The 23333-nt window shown below is 47.5% G+C and overlaps 3 protein-coding genes across 5 annotated transcripts in view; 2 read left to right on the forward strand and 1 right to left on the reverse strand.

The window, feature by feature from the left end:
• The first annotated feature begins 200 nt into the window (after nt 1-200).
• Mcam (melanoma cell adhesion molecule) lies at nt 201-7861 on the forward strand. 3 transcript variants are annotated; one of them, XM_036193948.1, is made up of 16 exons: nt 203-339; nt 2117-2247; nt 2324-2531; nt 2621-2691; nt 2787-2874; nt 4649-4828; nt 4950-5071; nt 5184-5346; nt 5431-5549; nt 5622-5763; nt 5908-6029; nt 6134-6275; nt 6371-6466; nt 6633-6780; nt 7054-7171; nt 7575-7861. In XM_036193948.1, exons 1-16 carry the CDS (start codon nt 273-275, stop codon nt 7602-7604), a joined length of 1947 nt encoding a protein of 648 aa, XP_036049841.1. In that variant the 5' UTR covers nt 203-272; the 3' UTR covers nt 7605-7861. The 3 variants fall into 3 exon arrangements, with proteins under 3 accessions (XP_036049842.1, XP_036049843.1, XP_036049841.1); XM_036193949.1 differs by lacking the exon at nt 6371-6466 and having other exon boundaries at nt 201-339; XM_036193950.1 differs by lacking the exon at nt 7054-7171 and having other exon boundaries at nt 202-339.
• Nucleotides 7862-15646: 7785 nt separating this feature from the next.
• Nucleotides 15647-23333, reverse strand: part of Cbl (Cbl proto-oncogene) — a 76128-nt gene continuing 68441 nt past the window's right edge. Inside the window, 5 exon segments of the mRNA XM_036193537.1 lie at nt 15647-17854; nt 18923-19102; nt 19872-19969; nt 20352-20492; nt 22814-22908. Of these exon segments, the coding sequence (XP_036049430.1) occupies nt 17562-17854; nt 18923-19102; nt 19872-19969; nt 20352-20492; nt 22814-22908 (807 nt within the window). The 3' untranslated portion in view covers nt 15647-17561.
• On the forward strand, nt 21770-22083 carry LOC118587513 (NADH dehydrogenase [ubiquinone] 1 alpha subcomplex subunit 1-like). The gene has a single exon (XM_036193538.1). It carries the CDS (start codon nt 21770-21772, stop codon nt 21950-21952), a length of 183 nt encoding a protein of 60 aa, XP_036049431.1. The 3' UTR covers nt 21953-22083.

The raw sequence follows: 23333 nt of genomic DNA on the forward strand, positions 1-23333 counted from the left end.
AGTCATTTGAGCCTCAGGACACCTGTCTTTGCTCCCACAACCTTTCCAAGCCAGGAGGCTGGGAAGCCGGAGTTGGCCTCCAGGCCGGGATCGGGGCGCAGCTCCCAGCCGGCGCACCCGGGCCCGCCCCCTAGGGCGCGGGGCGGGGGCGGGGGGCTGCTCGGGGCGGGGCGGGGCGGGGCGGCGCCCGGGGTCCCCTCCCCCGCCCCCCTGACGTCAGCCCCCGACAGCCGCGAGCTCCTCACTTGGCTCTCTCCTTCCGTCGGGGAAGCATGGGGCTGCCCAGGCTGGTCTGCGCCTTCTTGCTCGCCGCCTGCTGCTGCTGTCGCCGCGCCACGGGTGAGTTCTTTGTGTGTGTATGTGTGTGTGTGTGTGTGTGTGTATAGGGGTGGGGAGGGGGGGCGGGGACCGACCCGGGTCCCGCAGGGCCCAGACGTTGTGAGTTGGGGGATGTCTTCGACAGAGCCGGGGTGTGCGGGAAATCAGAGCTGGCAGCAAGGCAGAAGCTCTGCACCCAGGCGGGCGCTTCTAATCAGAGTCCCCGATTCCCAGGCGCTCCGCGTGCGTGCAAGTTCTTTGCCGCGCCGGGTTTGCAGCCTAGGTTCTAGAGTATTCTGGTAACGGACCCAGCCTGGAGGCTGCAGCGGCGAGCGGGAAGGGGTGGGGCCGAGCCTCTGCAGGATTCTGGGGCCGGCCTCCCGCAGGTGCTTGTTCAGGGTGCCCGGGCAGAGAGGCGCGGCTGGGGCGCATCTCCAACCCGTGCATCTCGTGCCCGCCTGTTGCTGGAAAAGACTGTTTCCCTTGCTGGAGGGGGGGCGCCGGCCCCTCCCCCTCCGCCTGGGCCTCACGCCAGCTTGGAGGTGAGCGAGGGAGGAGGGACCGTGGCTTCTGCTCGGGCTGGGCGTTGGCAAGGGCAGTGGCGGGTGGTGTGGGTCGCCTCGTGCCTCCCGGTTTGACGGGATCGCAGGGGGACAGACGAATGAAGAAGTTTTACAATAGAATCAGCTTCTGATAGGGAATAGAGTCCGATGAAGAGTTCCTGGGCACCTCGGAGCTTTTTTTTTTTTTTATTTGAGCCATCTCTGGACAGGCGCTCCTGGGTCCGGGCTTCCCTTGCATGGCCCGCAGCGGTTATTCTTGGCTCCTTATCCCGTCCCAGCCACTGGTCGGGCTGGGGAAGGGGAGGGCTGGGCATTACCCACTTCTCTGGCCTTTTGCCCAGTGCCAGCCTTGTCCCTGGGGTACTCCAGTTTAGTGCCTCCCAGTCTGACCTTATTTCTGGGGAAAGGGCTAAGCTAGCTAGGCAGCTGCAGCGCAGCAAACCCAGCCTCGCTCTGCCCTGCTCTTCTGACTCTCAGAAAACAGAGATCCAAGGTTCCTGCTCTTGGTTGAAGACCACCCTACCAGCCCTCCAGTCTGGAAGCCACACAACCTAGGCATCCTAATGTCCGGCCAGATTGTGTCCAATGACATCATCTTCTCAAAGGGCTGGCAGCATGCTGGCACCACTGACGTCACTCCTGCCCACTCTTTGATTCTTGACCTAACCCCTGGGGGAGATTCTGACCCCTCTACACTTGGATGGGGTCTTCAGATTGTATTGCAATGTTCCTTGACATGCTGCTTCAGGAATATGAATCGTAGCCTCTGGCCAGAGTTGGCCCACCGTGTCTTCTGGAGGATTTGGGGGGCAGACCGTAGAATAGTGGCGTCTTCCCAGGGGAGGTGGGGACACAAAGGAGCCTGTTGTGCCCCAGCCTGGCACATGCCTTGCATTCTCATAGTCTGAGCTCACCAGGACTAAGAAGAGGCCCAGGAGCAAAGGGGCCTTCCTCTTGGCCCATAGCCCACGTTCCCCTTATCTGTCTCTCCACCAGTTTCTTCTAAGCAGTACCCAGTCACTTTGTCTATGTTCCAGTCCATATTCCACTGGGAGAGATCTGACCCAGGTTGGGGTGTGGGTATGGTGATGATGTTAAAGGTAGAGAGAAGACAGGGTCCTTTCCAGACCCTTAGAGCGGAACAGCCGAAGTGAGCCAGGAGAAGAGAGGGGACAGGACAGGACGGAGCAGCTGGAGCTGACAAAGCTGCTGGGCATGTTCCTCCCCTTGCCCAGGTGTGCCCGGAGAGGAAAAACAGCCTGCACTCACACCAGAACCGGTGGAGGTAGAAGTGGGCAGCACAGCCCTTCTGAAGTGTGGCCCCTCGCATTCCGCTGGCAACTTCACCCATGTGGACTGGTTTTTGGTGAGTGCCTGGGCTTTGAAGGGAGGCAGTAGGTGGGAAGCACTGGGTAGCTCATCTCTCTGCTCCTTGCCCTCAGATTCACAAGGAGAGGCAGATACCCATTTTCCGTGTGCGCCAGGGCCAGGGCCAGAGTGAACCTGGGGAATATGAGCACCGCCTTAGCCTCCAGGACTCAGGAGCTACTCTGGCCCTGAGTCAAGTCACCCCCCATGATGAGCGGATGTTCCTGTGTCGGAGCAAGCGGCCACGGCTGCCGGATCACTCCATTGAACTTCAAGTCTACAGTGAGTGCGCCTTCATTCCTTCCTCCGGGGTAGTGTGGACCAGGCAAAGATGAGTTTCCATGTCTCTGTTCATCTCCCTTCTGTCGTAGAAGCACCAGAAGAGCCAACCATCCAGGCCAATGCTGTGGGCATCCATGTGGACAGGCAAGAGCTTAGGGAGGTGAGATGCAGTAGGTCAAGCAATGGTGAACAGGGGCTAAGCTGGGGCAGTGGGGGCTGTCAGAAGCAAGGAGACTCCCATCCTGTCCTCTTTAGGTTGCTACCTGTGTGGGGAGGAATGGGTACCCCATTCCTCAAGTCATCTGGTACAAGAATGGTCGGCCCCTGCAAGAGGAGGAGAACCGTGAGTAGCCCCTTATTACTTAGGCTCTGGAGGACCACCTAGCATAGTCTTTCAGAAATTTTACTGAAACAAACAAAAGAACCATACAGGTGATGTTGACTAATGCAGACTGTAGGCTCCATTCAGAGCACCAAATGCTTCTTTTGACCTCCAAGGGCAGAAGGTATGCAGGTAGTACACATACACTCATCCAGGCAAACCCTCAATACATAAAAACATTGTTACAAAACCTTTTTGCTGTTTTACTTATTTACTTATATTTTATGTATGAGTGCCTCTGAATGCCAAAAGAAGGCATGAGATCCTATTGTAGATGGTTGCTAGGACTTGAACTCAGGACCTCCCAAAGAGCAGCCAGTGCTCTTAACCCCTGGGCCATCTCTCCTGCCTAGTTGTTTTTTCTCTGTGTAGTTTTGGTGCCTGTCCTGAATCTGTAGACCAGGCTGGCCTCCAACTCACAGAGATCTGCCTGGCTTTGCATCCCAAGTGCTCAGATTAAAGGCGTGCGCCCCCACTGCCTGGCTTTTTTTTTTTTTTTTTTTTTCCTTTTCCCAAATAGACTTTGTTTCCTTACACAGCCAATGGTTGCAGATCCATCTCTTGCCATCAACTGAGTGCGCTTGCCCCTCTGAGCAGGATACAATTTAAGCTATAAACAAGCTAGGAATTTCTTTCTGGCCGACTCCTCCCAGAAGTGACTTCTGCTGTCAACTGTTATTTTCTTTCATTCCTATTTCTGTGTCTATCACAAACAAATGTTTGCTACAGTGTAGAGGTTTTCCGAGGTGTTTTGTGCAACTCAGGCTGGCTTTTAAAACTGGTGATACTCTACCTGTCTCCCAAGTGCTGGAAGTCTGTGCATGTACCACCACCCCTGGCTCAAGGCTTAAGTTTTGTATGGTTTTGGTTTGGCTTGTTTTTTCAAGACAGAGTTTCTGTACATAACAGTCCTGGCTGTCCTGGAACTCGCTAGACCAGGCTGGCCTTAAATTCATAGAGCTCTACCTGCCTCTGCCTCCTCAGCGCTAAGATTAAAGGTGTGTGCCACCACTGCCTGGCAAGGCTTGTGCTTTTTACTGTCTCAACCAGGGGTGATTTTGCATACATACCAGTCTGGGGGATACTTGGCAGTGTCTGGGGGCGTAAGTGGGTGTCACAAACACAGAGGCTGCTATTGGCATCTGGTAGGTAGAGGTAAAAAAAAAAAAATACAGCTCAGCATCCTAAAATGCACAAGGTGGCCCCACCACAAAGAATTAATTCTGGTCCAAAACATCAATAGTGCTGAGCCTGAGAAGCCCTGCCCTTAGTGGTAATTTGGGAACACATCCCTTTCTGTAATGTTTCCAGGCCAGTCTGTTCAGATAGAACCCATTTTGCTTCCTGTTGTCTGTCTTACTGAATATAATGCGGTTGTTACCATTCTCCTGATAGCACTTCATGTCTCAATTTTTCGGCGCTTTGGACTTCTGTTTTAGATTCTGAGGCTGGAACCTAAAGTCTTACACATGCTAAGAACATGCTCTACCACTGAGCCTTTGGCCTAACTCCATTTTCCTTTGTCTCTGGGGTGATCCTGGCACACATCCTTGTGTATGTGCTAAGGTGTAAATGTCTTTTCAGGGTAGATACCAAGCAATAAAAGTGCTGGGTTGAAGGGTTACCAGTTTGTATTTGGCCCTGGGCCTGTCCCTTAGATATCTCCCTGCGAATCCTCAGGAGAAGCTTGCAGGGAGAGGTGCTGAGGCCAAGCCTTGCCTCCCCTCCTGCCCAGGTGTTCAGATTCAGTCATCCCAGATCGTGGAGTCCAGTGGCTTGTACACCCTGAAGAGTGTTCTAAATGCACAGCTAGTGAAGGAAGACAAAGATGCCCAGTTCTACTGCGAACTCAGCTACCGGCTACCCAGTGGGAACCGCATGAAGGAGTCTAAGGAGGTCACTGTCCCTGTCTTCTGTAAGTGTTGACTAGCTCTTCTGGTTTTGGGGGATGGACCTGCTGGGGACTTCTGCTGGTCCCTCTGCATCAAATTCAGGGCCAATTCTTGAGCTGAGAGCCTTCCACTCTGGCTGCACAGACGCTGCAGAAAAAGTGTGGGTGGAGGTAGAGCCCGAGGGACTACTGAAGGAAGGAGATCACGTGAAAATCCGATGTCTGACTGACGGCAACCCTCAACCCCACTTCACTATCAACAAGCAGGTTTGGAGGGCTCCAGGCTGGGTGCGTGGAGGGTGCACAAGAGTACAGGCAAAGAGGCAGACGCAGCAGCTGGAGGGCATCAGCTCACCCTCACCCTTTTGTACTCTCCTAGAACTCCAGCACTGGGGAGATGGAGGAAGAGGCCACTGACGAAAATGGTATCCTATTCTTGGAGCCTGCCCAGAAGCGACACAGTGGGTTCTACCAGTGTCAGAGCCTGGACTTGGAAACGATGGTCCCCCTATCAAGTGACCCCCAGGAGCTGCTAGTGAACTGTGAGGCACTAGGATGGAGGTTCAGCCGGAGGCAGAAGGGGACTGGTGGTCCTGCCCAGGCTGACACTTTTGCTATGCCTCCAGATGTGTCTGATGTCCGAGTGGATCCAGCCGCCCCTGAAGCCCAGGAAGGTGATAGCCTCACACTGACTTGTGAGGCAGAGAGTAACCAGGCCCTTGAGTTCGAGTGGCTGAGAGACAAGGTACCCAGATGGCTTTGGGACTATGGGCAAGAGCTTGCTTCTCAGATTCCCTGACCCATCTCTCACCCCTAGACAGGCCAGCGACTGGGAAAGGGACCTGTTCTCCAGCTAAACAACTTGAAACGGGAAGCAGGGGGACGTTATCTCTGCATGGCATCTGTTCCTAATGTTCCTGGCTTGAACCGTACACAGCTGGTCAGCGTGGGCATTTTTGGTGAGGCCCTTTGTATAGTGTTCGGGTCACCAGAGTTGGGTGCTTTTGAGCTGCTGGAGGTAAAAAAAAGTCAGCTGGCACCCTGAGAACTGTGGTGGGAAGCAGACGCAGGGTATTTGGGGGCCTAATCCTTTCCTCCCCCAGGTTCCCCGTGGATGGCATCAAAGGAGAGGAAGGTGTGGGTACAAGAGAATGCAGTGCTGAATCTATCTTGTGAGGCTTCAGGACATCCTCAGCCCACCATCTCCTGGAATGTCAATGGCTCGGTGAGAAGGCTTGATTTGTCTTCCCCGTTCTCTTAATCCTTGGCTAGGCTTTGAGGCCATGGCTGGAGACCCTCCCACTCTTTGAGTTGCCTATTTATTTCCAGGCAACTGAATGGAACCCAGATCCACAGACAGTAGTGAGCACCCTGAATATCCTTGTGACCCCAGAGCTGCTGGAGACAGGTGCAGAATGTACAGCCTCCAACTCCCTGGGCTCAAATACCACCATTATCATCCTCAAGCTGGGTGAGAGCTGCCTCCCTGCAGAGGATGGCAGGGGCATGCCCAGGCATGGGCATTAACGTGCGCTTCTACTAACCCCCCGCCCCTCTGCCTCCTAGTCACTTTAACCACCCTCACACCTGACTTCAGCCAAACCACTGGCCTCAGCACCTCCACAGTCAGTCCTCACACAAGAGCCAACAGCACCTCCACAGGTAAGCCTGGCCTGGCAGAGAACAGGCCTGTGCCAGGGTGCCCATTCTGCCCTGTCGAGAACCATAACAGCCCATCTGTCACCCTGGGCTGGATAGGGTGGGGTGGCAGCAGCAGCAGTGTGGCAGCCTGGGGCAGGGAGTGACTACAGGTGTCTTTGTCTGACAGAGAAAAAACTGCCGTCGCCAGAGAGCAAAGGTGTGGTCATTGTGGCTGTAATCGTGTGTATCTTGGTCCTTGCTGTACTCGGTGCTACCCTCTATTTCTTCTACAAGAAGGGCAAACTGCCATGTGGACGCTCAGGAAAACAAGAGATGTAAGCCAGGCTCATGGCCCTTATTCCCTCCACATTTTTGGCTGCCCAGCTTGCTACCTCCTAAGGGACCTCCCCTGCCTACCTAGTGCCCACTTATCCCTTGAGAGTAGAAACTGGACCTTTTTTTACTGCCCACTGCCCAACTTCCATCAACCACACCTCCTTAAATTCTCCCTTCCTGAGCTGGCCCCAGAGTCCATAGAGTATCCATCCTACAGGGCCCTCCCCTTCCCTTGCCCCCAAGTTGCCAACCTCTCACCTCCCTCCTCCCAGCACGCTGCCCCCGACTCGTAAGAGTGAATTTGTAGTTGAAGTTAAGTCAGATAAGCTCCCAGAAGAGATGGCCCTCCTACAGGGCAGCGACGGTGACAAGAGGGCTCCAGGAGACCAGGTAGGAGGCAGTTCCTGAGGCCAGGGCCTGAACCCCTCTTCAGGAATCGGGGTAGTGGGCTAATGGTACCTGTTCCCAAACACTAACTCTTTCTGTCCTTCCTCCTTGGTTAGAGATGGGGAGTAGGCCCATCCTGCCTTACATTACTGACAACGGCAGGCCAGGGAGTGGTGGAGGGCCCTGGAGAGAGACAGAGCCAAGCCCTACCACCCTACCTTCCTTTAAAAGTGTAGGTCTCTCCCACTGCAGACTCAGCTGGGGACTTCTAGTCCCTTCCCACTTCTGCTGCTTCCCACTTCTCCAGCTGCTGCAGATTTACCAGCTTTGCTTCCCTCCCTTCTGGTGCTCATGCTGTGAACCTGCTGGCTCTTCATGTTCTGGTTACTTCTCTACCCATTTTCAGGGAGAGAAATACATCGATCTGAGGCAGTAGCTGACTCACCAATGTTTCCTGCTCCCTGCTCAGTCTTGGTCCCCTACAGACCAGGTCCAGAGAGGCAAGAGTTGGGACAAGAGCCATTTGGAGGATCTCATTTGGCTACGGAGGCCTGGTTTTGGAGACCAAGTCGTCCTCCTTTGTGACCACTGAGTGATGCTTATCCCAAGTGACTGGGGGCTTCAGTCTCCCAGGAGTGGGGAGGGTTTTTTTATTTATTTTTTTCATTTTTCAAGTCAGGGTTTCTCTGTGTAGTTTTAGTGCCTGTCCTGGATCTCCCTCTGTAGACCAGTCTGGCCTTGAACTCACAGAATTCGCCTGGCTCTGCCTCCCGAGTGCTGGGATTAAAGGCGTGTGCCACCACCGCTTTTTTTTTTTTTTTCTTTTTCCCTTTTCCCAAATGGATTTTTCCCCTTACACAGCCAATGGTTGCAGATCCATCTCCTGCCATCAGCTGAGTGGGCTTGCCCTCTGAGCAGGTGTTCTCTCAGGCTCTTTGTGCTAGTTGTATCATGTGATCGGGGCCTGGGCACGTGGTCACATACACTGTTCACACTGGTCCTTGAGCCCCCCCCCCCCCCCCCCCCCCAGTCAGAGGCAGCTGCAGCACTGCTTCTGGACTTTCCTGCCTGCTGCTCTTTCAGGGTCTTTTGGGACATTTTTTCCCCCCAGAGCTGAGGACCGAACCCTGGGCCTTGCGTTTGCTAGGCAAGTGCTCTACCACTGAGCTAAATCCCCAACGCCGGGATATTTTTCCTTTGGGCAGAAGTCAGGGATTGGTGGTAATCCTTCACACATATCCCCGAGTAAGGAAGCACTGTTCTGTTTGTTTGTTTTGGAGTGAAGACTACTTACTGAACCCAAGCTTCCTGCATTCCCTGAGTGGATAATGGGAGACCGAAAGACAAGAGATGGGACAAAGAGGAGGTCTACTGTTCATGGGGATTAAGCTTAGAGGTATATTAGTACCAAATTCTACATGGGAGCTTATGGGCCCAGATCCGAAGAGTCCAAGTGGGAGAATGGTACTTAGAAATGAAAACTTGGCCTGGCTTTTGGGTGTATGTGTGCATCTGTGAGTGTGTGTGTGTGTATACATACATACATACATATATACAAATATATATATATTTGGTTTTGTCTGTAAATTTGCAAATGTTTCCTTTTATATGTTATGTATGTTAGAAAAATAAAGTGTTATTGTCCTAAAAGCATGATGCCGCTTTCTATTCATCATGGATGATAGGCTCTCAGAAGACTGTCCCTTTACCTCTAGAGCATCCAGAGCTGAGCAGCATGCTGCTTGCTACATGCTAACTGGCAGCTATGCACTACCCCCCCCCCCACTCCTATCACCTGCACCACTGCCATTGTCTCAAATCTGCCCTCCTGTGTATTACCCCAGCCCCAGATGAGCCAGAACCCAAGTGTGCTACAACAAAAGAAATTTTATTTAAAAATATTTTTTACAGACATGGGTGCTTGAAAAAGCTCTTTAGTTAACTGTATGGAAATGAAAAAATTAATAAATAACATTAGTATAACAGACCTCTAATTAGTATAACAGACCTCTACACATCAGTACACTGGCAAAACAACATGGACTTGAGAATTGAGTCTTAAAGCTCCACTACTCTGCAGGAGTATTTACCTCTGTCTGCTCTTTATAAGAGAATGATTAAATACTGCTAATAGAAATCTTTTTATATTAATGACATTTAAAAAATAGTCCACGAGAATCTCACCTAAGTGTGTTTTGTTCTCTTAACACTGATATACAAATTGGGACTCTATTCTGGGGAAAATGTCAAGTTCTCTCTTACCCCACCCAAGTCAAGAATTTCAAGATCTTGAATGAGGAAAGCCTTAAAAAGAACTGTTTCTGTCCCCACTCTTTGTTAGCTACAGGCAGGGGAGAAACAGGGAAAGGGAGGCAAGAAAACTTAGGGTTGAAACCTATGACAGTATTAGTGAAAGGCTTCCGGGTCCCACAGCCCCTCCCTGGGTGCAAGCAGACCCCTTGGAGGGTACCAGCCACTTAATGCTTTAAGGTTGAAGCCTTCAAATGAAAGCCAAGTCTGAGGAGAGGCAGGAGGTTGAAGCTGGCTCAAGATCCAGCAAAACGAAAAGACAACAAATGAACCATCTCCCCTTCCCAGTAGAGTCCCTCTGAGCTCCACTCGGTAGGGCACTGTTAACCAGGCTTCGTGAGCAGGACATCTAGAGCAGAGGAACACTAACGGCTGCCTGGGACCAACCAAGTGAGGCCAGCAGGAAATGCTGCTTTTTCCAATGAAGCCTCATGGCAGAGGAAGGAGACTATAGGCACCTAGGTGCCACCTCTCCAGCCAGACATCCTTGTCCCCAAGACTCTAGAGCTAAAGATACTCAAGGTAGAGGAGCTCAGACTCTGGTATTTCCTTATTAAGTCTTAAAATGCAGCCTGGGATACAGCGCTGCCTTAGAAAGGCACAAAACATTTGGCTTTTTTTTTTTCAGTGTGCTAAAAATTGTTTTGAATAAAGGAAAAAGATATATAAGGTTAAAAATCCCAAGTCACCACAGCCAGAAAGCAGATGTAGGAGGTACCTTACAGCTGTCATGCCCAGCATGTCTCAGCAGAGGTCAGACTTCCCACTTAAGGGTGCCGAGGAGGCGGGTCAGAGGCCTGCTCCTCTCATGTGCATTGCAGGCGGGCTCACTAGCCCAGAGAGCAGGGGAGAGGCCCAGAGAGCTCAGGACCTGTCATCCTCTTACCACTTCAAGACAGCCAAGGGTCACCCTCGCCACTACTGGGTGAGAGGTAGTGGAGAAGGAGCAACACAGGCACCCCACACCCACTTGCGGGCCTAGTGTGAGGCAGTGTGAGCCTGAGGGGCTGTCCACAGCATGCATTGAGCAATCTTCTCTGGCCTCCACTCTGTTTTAGAGGGAAGAAAAGTTGGAGTTTGCATCTCACATTCAGTTGTGGGACTGAATCAGGACTGCAGGGCCAGGTGATCACAACTCTTAGCTGATTTGTTCAGCTGCCCAGTCAGTAGATCTGAGGCTGGCACTCAGCCTGGGCTCTGAACAAGACAAGGAGTGGTCAGCCACATTTTTCTCAAGCACTAAAACAGGGAAGAGGCTCCAAGATCTCCAAGCAGCTGTTGGTCAGCAGCTGGCCCTTCCCCATGGTGCTCTTCATCAGGCACAAAACAATGTGTAGGGCCCTCCCTGTCCCTATTTCTCCATCTCTTAAGTCTTGTGCTACTTACTAGAACCAAGAAACACTGGTACTTTGCCTTGCAACTAGCCCAGATTTCCTGGGACCCTGAAGGCACATGGCACTACTACCCTTCTCGCCTTCATTCAGGAGCCTAGACTAGACATCAAATGCAAAATCTGATGATCTGCTCTTGCCCTTCCTACGGGCCTCAATGTGTATCTTTGGATTAGTAGGGTTGCTTCTGTGTATACCAAAGGACTTGAATATTTAGAAGTTAAAAGCAGGGTAGTATGTGTATGATATGCCTTAAAATACAGGGCAGGCTCTAAGATGGGATTCCAAAGATCCAGGCAAGCAGAAGCATAGTTTTACTCCCCCCACCCCCACCCCAACAACAACAACAACAACAAAAACCAACCCAAACAAACAAAAAACCACCACACTTATTACAGGACTAGAGAAAAAGCAACCAGACAAGGAAGCTACAGGTAGCTTGTCTAAGGAGCTCACAGAACAAGCTCAATTCGACACTGAAAATATCTGGATCCTGGCAAATGTCTCAATGGTGCCTAGGAAAGCAGAGCTAGGGCCATCACTGCAGGCTCCCTCACAGAAAGACAAACAAAGAAGAGGGATGCAGGAGACTGACCAAGAGCCCAGAGAGTGAACAGGTAATCAGCACTAAAACCAGAAGAGAGCCAAGCCTAAAGGCAGTAGCTACAGTGGAAGCTAGATTTGCACTTTAAGGAGTATGGAAGAGGACCAGAGGTTGAATGGAGGCTACGAAATGCCACCCAAGAACAGACTAGGGGAAAGTAATCTTGGGTGCCAGGACTCTAAGGAGAACAGAAGGAAAGGTAATAGTGACTGAGTAAGTTAAAAATAGGGATTTCCAGCTGGGTGGTGGTGGTGCTGGTGGTGGCGAACGCCTTTAATCCCAATACTCCAGAGGCAGAGGCAGGGGGATCTCTGAGTTCAAGGCCAGCCTGGTCTACAGAGCGAGTCCCAGGACAGCCAGGGCTACACAGAGGAACCCTGTACTCGAAAAGCCAACAGAAGGTGGGGGGGGGGGGGGTGGGGGTATTTCTTCAACTTCTCAGATGAATAGTAGAACAGAAACTATGCAACTGTGCTTCCAGTATGGAAGTTCCTTTGCACATCTCTTCTTGGAAGCTCCCAATCTCCCATAATATCTCTGTTCTCCCTGTAAGGTCCAATGGGGGTATGAACCCTCAAATCAGTATTTTCGCTGAGTGTATTCTGCCTTAAGAATATAACCTAAGTATTACTGACTTCTGCTCCTTGACTGCAGGCACAATGTGACCAGGTACCTCATGTTCCTGCCTCCATGACTTTGCCACAACGAAAGACTGCACCTTCAAACTATCAGACATAAAGAAAACTACAGCAGAAGAACCAAAGGCCCTTGGCAGTGAAGCCACTCCATCAGTAAATGCCACTTGAAGAGAGCATCTCCACTCAGGCACCAAATGGTGCTGCTGCTTTCCCTGTAGCTGGAAATGAAGAGGAGAAACTATTCTCATGAACATGCAAGACATTCTCAAAGTCCAGTCTAGTCTTCACCTTGCAATGCATCTGAGGCTGGCCTAAAATTCCTAATTCTACATCTACCTTTCAAGAGCTGAAAGATAGGCTTGCTCCATGAGTTCTAGCTTGGCGAACAAATCCCCTCAGGAGATATAGCCCAGCACAGACTCCCTTGGGGTACCTGGTCTGGCCCATGGAATCAGTAGACAGGTTTAACTTTCTCCTGTTCTTTCCAAGAATTAATTCTTGAGCTATTCTGAAGAAGCACATTCACTGTAAGAAGATCAAGTGAACTCAAGGACAAGGGCACCTATTTTGAAGTCACGTATACCAATATGCTGTGAAGTAGGAGGAGGGGCTATGTCTAAGTTTTCCAAGTCTCCCATGCATTAAATGACTCTGTGTGTGTGTGTGTGTGTGTGTGTGTGTGTGACTGAGATCACAGTTGAATCCAGATGCTTTGTGTAGTGCTAGAGCACTTCTGTTGAATTTTGAAGCTTCAAGTGCCAGATGATAGTGTTGGCAGTAAGGCTCTGGTACCTATAATAGGTTTCCTGCTCTGGGAAGGCTTATGTGGACAGAATCCAGCCTCAGTTCCTGACCAGCTCCTACAAGACCAGACTGAGAATCAGGTCCTCACCCTTTCCAACCCTTCCACCTCTCCTAAGACAGAATTAGCTGCAAGGATTGTTGAAGAAAAGAAAAACAAATTCCAAGTCGTAAGGGAGATGGTGATAGGTCCCAGAAGGGTAAAAACAAAACCTTTCCAACAAGGAGGACTGGGGGCAAAAGCAGCTCAGTAAAAAGATAAAGAAGGCACTGGATTGGAAAGCAGATTGCAGCAAAAGCTTGGCTTAAACATTTAGTGCTCCACTGTGCAACTCTCAGTGGACCCTCAACCCACTGAAGAGATTAAGAAATTTGTAGCAAAAAAGAGGATAATCCATGAGGTATACACAACAGAATCTCCCAAATATTATCAAAGCTACAGGAAGACAACAAGGGTTAATAGGAAAAGTCTTGGGCCAATTTTAAGCAGGACAGCTCTAAAATGAAAGGCAACTCTACATAAAAGAGTTATGAATACACACATATATGGTCAAATGCAAACGGTGTTAAGGACAGCCCATGGTTAACTTCCCAACACCAGTAATTCACCATGAGGTGACAGGGAAGAACATATAGCTGACATTTCTGACACATAACAATCACTCCAATATTTGCAGAAATTAGCAAATGTTAAAGTCAGGACAGTGGTTAGAATACTCTATTCAGTGGAATGATCATTCCAGAGTCAGAAAGGCCAACAGAAAGAAGGAAAGTCTGAGAAGGCCAGCAACCTTCTGATTCTCGTGATGTGAGGTAGGAGAACATTCAGCATTGCTGATCATCACAGAAAGACTAAATCCTGTTAATGGTGCCATAAAAGATATACACAGCTGATCCCTGGTTTGGTCTGCAAGCAAGTTATATTACAAAAACTAACTTGTAAATTTGCTACTTGGACCATAAAACACATTTTCTTTCCCACAGAGGAAATAAATATTTTAAATATTATCCATCCCAGATCCCCTCCCCAGTTTAAAAACAAAAACAAACCACAGAACAGCTGAAGGATGCCAGTACTACTATCACACACTGTGGTCCAGTGATAGGTATGTCTGAGAATTGAAAGAGAAAGAAAATAGTGGGGGAGGGGGCTGGGAGGAGGAAGAGGAGAATAAGTGAAGGAGAATGGTCAGCCAGGGTCAACTCACTGCTGAAATAAATACTAACATACAAAGGCTGAGGTCATGAGCTGCCCAGTTTGCTAACTAGGAGGTATATTTCAGAACCCACAGGTTTTAAAAAGCATTTAAAAAACTTTTCACTTTAGAAGGACAGTGGGAGGGCAGCTAGAAAAGTCAGTCCTGGGACTGGACTAGAAAAGTCTTGCCTGGAGCCCTGGCAAGATAGTGACCCATCAATGAGGTGGCATGTAAAGCAATCCACAAAGATACAGAGAGAGCAATAATCTCCGTTGAATAAGACCGCTTAATGAAGTTGAGGAAAAGGAAAATGTTAAAGCTGTTTTCTTAACTGTAACACAGAGCAGGGAAAAGGGATGGGTTTGCCAAAAATAGCAAAACTCAAAATAAAGCTTCTTTATGAAAGGGCGATTGTAGGTAAACTCAGAAGAGCCAAAGAATTAGAAAACTTACCATACAAATGGAAAATGAAGAATTGGCTATTGGTGCCTTCAAAGGAAAAAAAGAAATTCAAACTTGGAGACTATCTTCAAAATGAGTGGCATGATACCTTCCTGAGCCTACCTAATAATATCAGGTCCAGGCCCTAGAATATCCTGAGAGCAAAGGAAAGGCCTACACACAATGGTCTCAAACCTTGATGCCTGCAGATACACATCTGATAAACCAACACCCAAGCTAATCAAAGATGTGTCTGCCCAGCATCTGGACTACACACCCACTCACCCCAACTCAACACCCATTTCAGAGCTACATGGGTGTCCAGCAAAGGGCAGCACAAAACTGTCATTTCCCTAGACAGTATGGGCAGTAATTGCCACAGATTTGGTTTTTGTTTTCTTTTGGAGGCAGGGTTTCATGTAGCCCAGGCTAGCTTCAAACTCGCTATGTAGGCAAGAGTGGCCTTGAGCTTCTAATTCTATCTCCACCTCTTGAGTGCTAGGGATTAGAGTAGAGGTATGCCTCAGCACAATCTGTTCGATGTAGTATGGGATTGAATCATGGCTTTGTGAATGCTAGACAAGCACTCTACCAACTGAGCTACATCCTTAGCCCTCCACAGAAGACTTGGACACACAGAAAAGGCAAAAGGTATGTAGTCAATGATTTGTTTTCTTGATAGATCTTCAGATAGTACTAATATCTGCAGGGGAAGAAACACTCCAATATAGACAGACTGGGCCTGTAGCTTTTTCCTAGTTCTGTTGAGGTCTTCAAATTTTTGTTTTGTTTTGTTTTGTTTTTAAATACTTTTTAAAAAATTTATTTAATTTTATGTGTATGAATGTTCTATCTGCATGTATGCATGCATACCATGTGTATGCCTGGTGCCCACAGAGGTCAGAAGAGGGCATCAGATCCCTCTAGATCTGGAGTTACAGATGGTTGTGAGCTGCCACATGGCTGCAAGAAACCCAACCTGGCCATCTCTTCAACCCCTGTTGTTTGTTTTGAGATGGGTTTGAGTAGCTTTGAGCTGGCACTGAACTCCTGATCATCTTGCCACCATCTCCCAAGTGCTGAGATTACAGGCACATGTCACCAAGCCTGGTTTAGGCTTTCAATATTCAAAGAAACACAAAATTGGATGACACAAGCTTTTTGAAGTGGAGGATAAGCTATTGTTTCCTACTCACTGCTATGCAGAGGAGACACTGGGTAACCATGGCAAGTCAATATGAAGTACTATAATGTCTACCCTGGGAATAGAAATAGCTCTGAGGCAAGAGGATAAAACCCGAAGACCTTGAAGCATTCAGAAACCAAGAGACTTCAAAAGGTTTTAGTTGCAAAAATGTTAAGAATGGAAAGAAAGTGTAATCTTAGTGGGTCATTTCTGTCTGGACTTAAAGAATAGAGTGGATTCATTAGAAAAACAGCTTGCATGCAACAGGAGAAAGGGTAAATGCTGCCAGGGAAGTCAGCAAGACTCTAGTCAGAGAACTCACTGAACCCAAGGGGTCATAACAGGGACTGAGAAGCAGGTCTCTACACTGACTCCAAATCTTGATGAACTGTAAATACACAAACTACATTGTCCCAAATTGTCTTTGACTTAAAGATTTCAATGAATGATGTGAATACTATGGATAATGCAGTGATTAGACTATATCTAGGACCCAATAAGAGGGCAAGGAAGGAGAAAGAGAACCATTCCCAAAGCCCTAGGCACATGAGCAACCAAGTCACTGGGTGGCACCAATGCAGGAAGGAAAGACGCCACTCATTAGCAAATGCTGTAAGGTAATTAGGGTTATCCCTACTCCTTAGAGGGCAAAGAAAGAAATCATTTCTGAAAGGTTAACCTCCCTCCTGTTCAAGGGAGAAATCCCTAAGCTGAAATTAACCACTGGCAAGAAAGACTGAATAGGTAAGTCCTTACTGGTTTACTGTGTAAATCTAAACAGTATGTGACCAAAGCTTCCTAAAAGCTCCATGGTATTTGGGCTGGAAAGCTACCCTGGAAACAAATGTTCTTCTGTTCCTGTTAGGTAGAAAGTCTCATGACCTACATCAGAAACACATACCTGGCACCAAGGCAACAGACTCCCACAGACTATTTCCTGGGGAAGACACGGAATGTATATGAAGGCCTCTATCTCAAACCAGTCATTAGGTAATTAGGAGAATTCAAACATCTTATTTTAACAAATTCAAGGTTCCTATAGAAACAGCACTTTGGACTGACCAGTGTTAGCTGCTAGCACAATCATAACTGTAACCACAGAATAGTACTTTCCTTCCCACCTAGTCTACCAAACAAACCAACACCATCAGACATCATAAAAGAACATCCTGTAAACTGCTTGGCTTCAGGTCACAGCAAGCCTACAGAACACCAATGAGGAGAGGGCAGAGTAAGGTGTCTCCAGAGGAAAGGACAGAGGGTATTCTAACACTATAAGACTTAGCTAAGCACATGATAATCTAGGCCAGAGGGGAGTGTTGAGGTTGTAACATCCAGCAGGGCTAGGTGCAATACCACAGTAGATGGGAGCCTTCAGAGATTCCTTCCTGAAGCTCTTGTGCTAACTCCCTGCCTGGATTCACACACAGCAGGATAATCTTATAATCATAGGACACAGACAGACAGACACACACACACACACCCTTAACAAGAAAGTCTTAAGTCTTTAACTAGGGCTACAGAACAGCACTTCTGCTTTCTGTACTGTTCCAGGGGTGGGTTATCATTTAATAAAATCCATTCTCTCCTAATGGGGACTGAAGGACTACAAACATACTTTTAAGACCAATACAACAGTGAAACACACTAGCTGCTCCATTTTCATTCCACTGCTTTGAAATCTTGGAACCATGGGTGTCAATACCCACAGAAAAGGCAGGACCTCACTGTGATGTCCCAAAAGAAGCCACTGCTTTCCTAGGTGCTCCTTGAGTAAGAGCCCAGCTCATGGATCCTCTGAAGCCATGGCAGGAAGAGATGTGCTAGGTAGCTACATGGGCAGGAGAAGAAATAGAAACAAATTCCCGGAGGATGTTTTTGGCCATCTCAATGTTGTTGTGGGCAATGACCAAAGCTTTCTGAATGTCCTGGTAGGAGTAGCCCTGACTCATGAGGCGCTCAATCTCACTGGAGAGCTGTGGTGAGGGGACGATGGCAGCAGGGTTAGCAGTGGCACCTCCACCTTGCTGATAGCTACTTGCTTTTCGTTCAGAGTTGATTCTCCGAGGGAATGGTTTAGGGGGCCGCTCAGGAACTTGGGAACCCTCATTGAAATCTAGAAGAGAAAGAAAAGAAAATATTTGCAAATCTCAGGAAGCCCAAATTTAATGGCAGTAACAATAACAATGTGCTAATAATGTGCTCTTCTGTCACAAAGCTGGAGTTCTGTTTTTTGTTTGTTTTGAAACAGGAGCTCACTCTATAGCCCAGATTGGACTCGAACTCACAGCTTAGTCTCCTGAGTGCTGAGATTACAATTGTGAGCTACCATGCCTAGCACAAGTCTGGGTTTTATTTATTTGTACTGCTAAGACTGAACTCAGGGCTACATACACAGTAGGTAATGTGTTCTGCTGCTGAGCTAGATCATCAGCCTAAAAGCTAGGTTTTAGATCTAGACTCTTATCACAGAGTGAAGAACCTTTTAAATATGTTATGCCCCTATTCTTGTAACAGTAATTATGACTCTGAGAAGTATATAACACCTATGCTGTGTGTTATACTCAGCAACAAGTTTACACACTAACTAAATTATTCCTTCTACAAATAAGGAGACAATACAGCCTAAACTGCAAAGAAGCAATAAGCCAGATTGGGTGGGGATCCTACCTAGAAGGGCAACTAGATGCTAGATCTTTTCTATCAGCTGTTCTGAAAGTTGTCTTCAATTTCCAAAGTGACAGCTATTCTGGCTGCTTCCCTACCAGGCGGCCACAGGTGCAAGAGCAGTCCTGGATAACAGAGACCAATGGGGGGGGGGGGGGCGTAAAATATGTATTTGAGGGCAGCACACTCCTTCCCAGTTGGACAGGGCTTATGGAAAAAAAAAAAAAAAAAGAAAAAAAAAAAGAACATTGCTTCCATCAAGCCTAATTCCCGTTACACACATACTCAGAAGAGCTAGAAGCCCTGCCCTCCTCTATAGGAGGAGTTGTGGTTTAAACACCACCTACAGAGTTTCACTTCCTAATGTGGGACCTAGGACCAGCTTTCCAACATTTAGATACAATGCAGTCTGCTACATCCATTCACTGACTTACTGCCACCAGAAGGTCATGACTTTCAGTTACAAACTAGAGGCCAGACAGCAATCCAGGACAGGTAAGGCAGCCTGCAGACTCACTTGTCGTAGGATCCCCATCCAGAGACAACCAGCCAAAGGAGGAACTGGCATTAGAGATGTCAGACAGAGTCCGGCGAGCCAATACAGCCGGCACAGGCGGCTTAGGCACATCATACCCATCATCCTCGTTTTCTGATTCCTCAGGGCCAGTGCTGGTGTGGGCTGTAGCCAAATTCCCTTCTGGAAGAAAGTTAGTATAAGCTTTGTCCTCTACTGACACACTTCACCCAGAGGCATCCATTCATTCACTCATGTGTACAACTATTCATTTCATTCACCAGTCACTCAAATGTCTACTGTGGACTAAAATACCACTCGAGGCCCTGCGGATGGAAATAAAACCAGCCCTCTTGTTGAGCATGTCAACAGTCATTCTTGCTAAGGTTAATAGCTGCTGATGCCACAGACAAGTGTTACTTTTAGAGCTTCCTATCTACAGTTCACCTGAGGAGATTGGCCAAAGGGTATGTATGCAGACTTCTTCCACTTTCATCTTGATAAACTGTTTATCATGGGAATTGAGTATTTACCACTCACACACAAAAGAATGTCATCATTGTAATGGAAGTAAAGGGAGCTGCTAGTACTGAGATCCAGGCTATGTAACACAGATGTCTCCAGGCCCTGAGAGGAGGAAAAATACTTAGGAACTAGTGTCTAAAAGTGAAGTAAAGCAAAGCAGGGCCCATCTTGTACATGAATCAAAGACTTTTTGCCAAAGAGTACTGAGAATAATTTTCTCTTAGGGTAAGCTGTCTCAACCAAATGTTACAGAGCATAGCATCCCTATGGTTTTCTTTTCTTTTTATTCTTGAGACAGGGTCTTAGTTATGTAGGCTAGCCTGGCCTCAAACTTGCAATCCTTTTGCCTCAGACTCCCAAGTATTAAAATTACAGACAGGTGCTGTACACTAGCATATCAATTTTGAAGTAGAAGACAGGTACTCACCAAAAGCACTGTTCTCCGTCACAGACAGAGCTTGGGACTGAATGTTATACATTGCTTCATACGTGCAGCTGTCAGTCTGCTGGTCACAGTCACACACTCTAAACCACAAAGAGGCACAACGGTCTTTACAAACAAAACTGTTATTTGCAAACTTAAGAAGACTAACCTGCTTCTAACTGCCTTGACCCTAATTCTTTCAAAACATATTCTTTTTGTACCAGTACCATTAATAAATACTGTGAGAGTGACTCATGACAAGCTAAAGGTGTACATGTTCTGGAGGTCACTATGCCACTGTGCAAACAATACAACTTCTTATTGATATTAGAGATGTAAACATTTCAGGGTCCGGATTTCTCCTTCTGCTTTCACTCTGACTAGATAACGGTATGTACAATAAGAAAGCGAGCAGGTGGAAAGCAGTAAGGGAATTATCTGAGTAAATATACTTGGCTCCAACTGGGGTTGTCGTGAGCATACCGTGAACTCTGGGTTGACTCTAAAGGCCGTTTGGACTCTGGCTTCTGAGCCCCTACAGGCCTAGATGTGGGAGTCATATACTCTGTGTCCTCTTCACTTTCCCCCTGCTCCCCAGGTGGCAATTTTGGCATAGGAAGAGGCCTGGAAGAATTAAAACAAAAGGGTTGGAAAACTTTCAAGTATGAAACAGATTTAGAACTGATACAACTCCATTTGACAAAACAAAATAAACAGCACCTAGGGCACTATCCTTTCCACTGACCATGGCAGGTATTTGGGAGAACATGCACCAACCACAGACTTGACTCCAGCTGATCCCAATGTTAAACTGGGATGGTCAGGAGGCTCCAGTTATCCTTAACTCACAAGCAGTTTCGTTACAGTGCTGCTGTAGCACTCTTGTCTTTTTCAAGACACAAAACAAGGAACAGCAGGTGCTTTCCTAACAGAATGCTGCAATGTGCAGCAAATCCCCAACAAAGCTATCTATGACAGTGAGGCTACACAGCTTGTCAAAAGCATTACTCTAAAGTAAGACCTCTTTTTCTCTTCAATATTTCCTACCAGAAAAATCTAAAATAAAGAGATAAAAAGTAACCTGGTCGCTAGTATCTTAGATTAGGTCCTTAACTTCTGACTCTTGATCATTTCCTTCCCTCCTTCCCTCCCTCCCTCCCTCCCTCCTTCCTTCCTTCCTTCCTTCAATAGTGTAGGGATCAAACCCAGGACCTTGTACATGCTACATCCCTGTGCCTCTACTTCAAGGATCTTGCTATTGCTGCGCATATTATGTAATTCTCACTGAGCTTTCTGCACTAAAACTTCTCAGGGGCTGGAGAGGTGGCTCAGTGGTTAAGAGCACTGGCTGCTCTTCCAGAGGATTGGGGTCTTATTCTCAGCAAGTATACAGCAGCTCACAACCATCTGTGACTCCAGTTTCAGAGGATCTGATTCCCTCTTTGGGTACATCTCCATGGGCACTGCCTGCACATAGTACACAGGCATATATATTCAGATACCCACATAAAACAAAAAACTTAAAATGAAACAAAAACTTCTGCAGTCCCACCTTATGAAAGGAGACTAAGTCAAAATACCAACCTTTTAAGAAACATGACCTCACCTCGATACTTTTTTTTTGTATATTCTAAATCATCAACAAGAAGCACTTGCATTTATTTGCCTCTCTGTATCTACATAATGTTTTCCTGATTATAAAAGTAGTACACATTTTTGCTTGTTTGTTGTTTTATTTTGTTTTTTGTTTGCTTACTAGCCCTGGCTGGCCTGGAACTCACTCTAGACCAGGCTGGCCTTAAACTAAGAGATTCTCCTGCTTTTGCCTCCAGAGTGCTGGGACCAAGTGTGCACCACCGGAGGAGCCGGTTGCAGTTTGGAGCGTGAGTAGCGGTGAGGAGATGTGGTTCGAGATTCTCCCAGGCCTCACCATCATGGGCGTGTGCTTGGTCATTCCTGGGGTGTCCACTGTGTACATCCACAAGTTCACCAATGGGGGCAAGGAAAAAAGAGTTGCTCGATTTCGTTACCAGTGGTATTTGATGGAAAGAGACAGACGTGTCTCTGGAGTCAATCGCTACTGAATCCAGGGGCTTGGAGAATATTGACTAAGGAAGCATTTTCCTGGCTGATGAAAGACAATTACTCAGCTATGGTCACCTATTCTTGCTAGAAGGCAAATGCAGCATATTATATACTATGTGCATGATATGTAATGCTTAATAATTAAAAAAAAAAAGTGTGCGCCGCCACCACCGCCCAGCTAAAATTGATTCTTTAAAAAGATTAATAAAAATGGCAAGACTCGTTGGGTGGTGGCGGCGCATGCCTTTAATCCCAGCACTCGGGAGGCAGAGGCAGGCGCATCTTTGTGAGTTTGAGGCCAGCCTGGGCTACCAAGTAAGTTCCAGGAAAGGCACAAAACTACACAGAGAAACCCTGTCTCGAAAAACCAAAAAAAAAAAAAAGGCAAGACTGACCTATACAAATGTAGAAAGAAATATTTCAAAACACATAGGGCCAGAACAGGAGACTTGTGAGGTTAACTTTTGGTTTAAGATCATTTTTATTACTTTTAGTTATAATAAAACATGAGATATTTATGAGTGTCTACAAATGGGGATGTGCATATGAGTGCAAGGGCCCAAGGAGGCCAGAGGCACTGGATCCCCTCGAACTGAAGTTACAGATGGCTGTGAGCCTCTATGTGGGTGCTGGGAATCTAGCTCAGGTCCTCACTTGTCTGTTCTGAGAAGGAGCTGTGCTAGCCTGTAAACTTCAGCAATCTTACTGCCTTAGCCTCTCAGTGCCGGACACAGGCACACACCAACCACACTTAGTGTAGAATTCTGAGTTTGAGGCCACCATTGTCTACCTAGGGAGGCCTCGTCTCATGAGAAAGCAATACCCACTGCACAGAATGAACACAGCTTTAATATGCTTACCTGGCAGCCAGAGAGTAAATGGCATTGGCAGATGAGGAAGGCTTGATTTTTGGGTGCTCACTCTCTGGACCTGCTATTGGACTGCTATTCATAGTCTGCAAAGTTAAGAAAAGGTCTGAAAAGAATTTCTCTTTCCCAACTACAGCTAAGTATCTCCTCTTATCAACCTACTGGGAAAAAAATCACAAGAATATTAACCTAGCCACAGACCTCACAAACCCAAGGGTTATCACACTATAGATTCTGATTCTGAAGGAATTTCAAGTGGGAGAGTCAGAGAGAAGAAAGCTAGGAAATACTTTATTCATTCTAACTCTAAAAAGAAATGAAACACAATTAGTTGTCTACAGAAATATCACTTCTAGCCTAAGTCTATATCGAAACTCAAATGTTATTCTCCACTGATGCTACTCCAGAGTGCCACCATTGGGTGCCACTCAAATGTTACCATCTATTCTGTGAAATCAAGAAATAGTCATCTGAGTGTCATGACAGTACTCAGCTGTATTCGTCCAATTCT

The sequence above is a fragment of the Onychomys torridus genome, chromosome 7 (assembly GCF_903995425.1).
Source record: "Onychomys torridus chromosome 7, mOncTor1.1, whole genome shotgun sequence".
Lineage (NCBI taxonomy): Eukaryota > Metazoa > Chordata > Mammalia > Rodentia > Cricetidae > Onychomys > Onychomys torridus.

What these genes read in the sequence shown, in the direction of transcription:
- LOC118587513 (XM_036193538.1), top strand. Translation starts at nt 21,770, where the DNA reads ATGTGGTTCGAGATTCTCCCAGGCCTCACCATCATGGGCGTGTGCTTG.
- Mcam (XM_036193948.1), top strand. Translation starts at nt 273, where the DNA reads ATGGGGCTGCCCAGGCTGGTCTGCGCCTTCTTGCTCGCCGCCTGCTGC. An exon ending in TCGAGTGGCTGAGAGACAAG is followed by an intron (nt 5,550 to 5,621) that starts GTACCCAGATGG and finishes TCTCACCCCTAG; the next exon opens with ACAGGCCAGCGACTGGGAAA. An exon ending in CATTATCATCCTCAAGCTGG is followed by an intron (nt 6,276 to 6,370) that starts GTGAGAGCTGCC and finishes TCTGCCTCCTAG; the next exon opens with TCACTTTAACCACCCTCACA.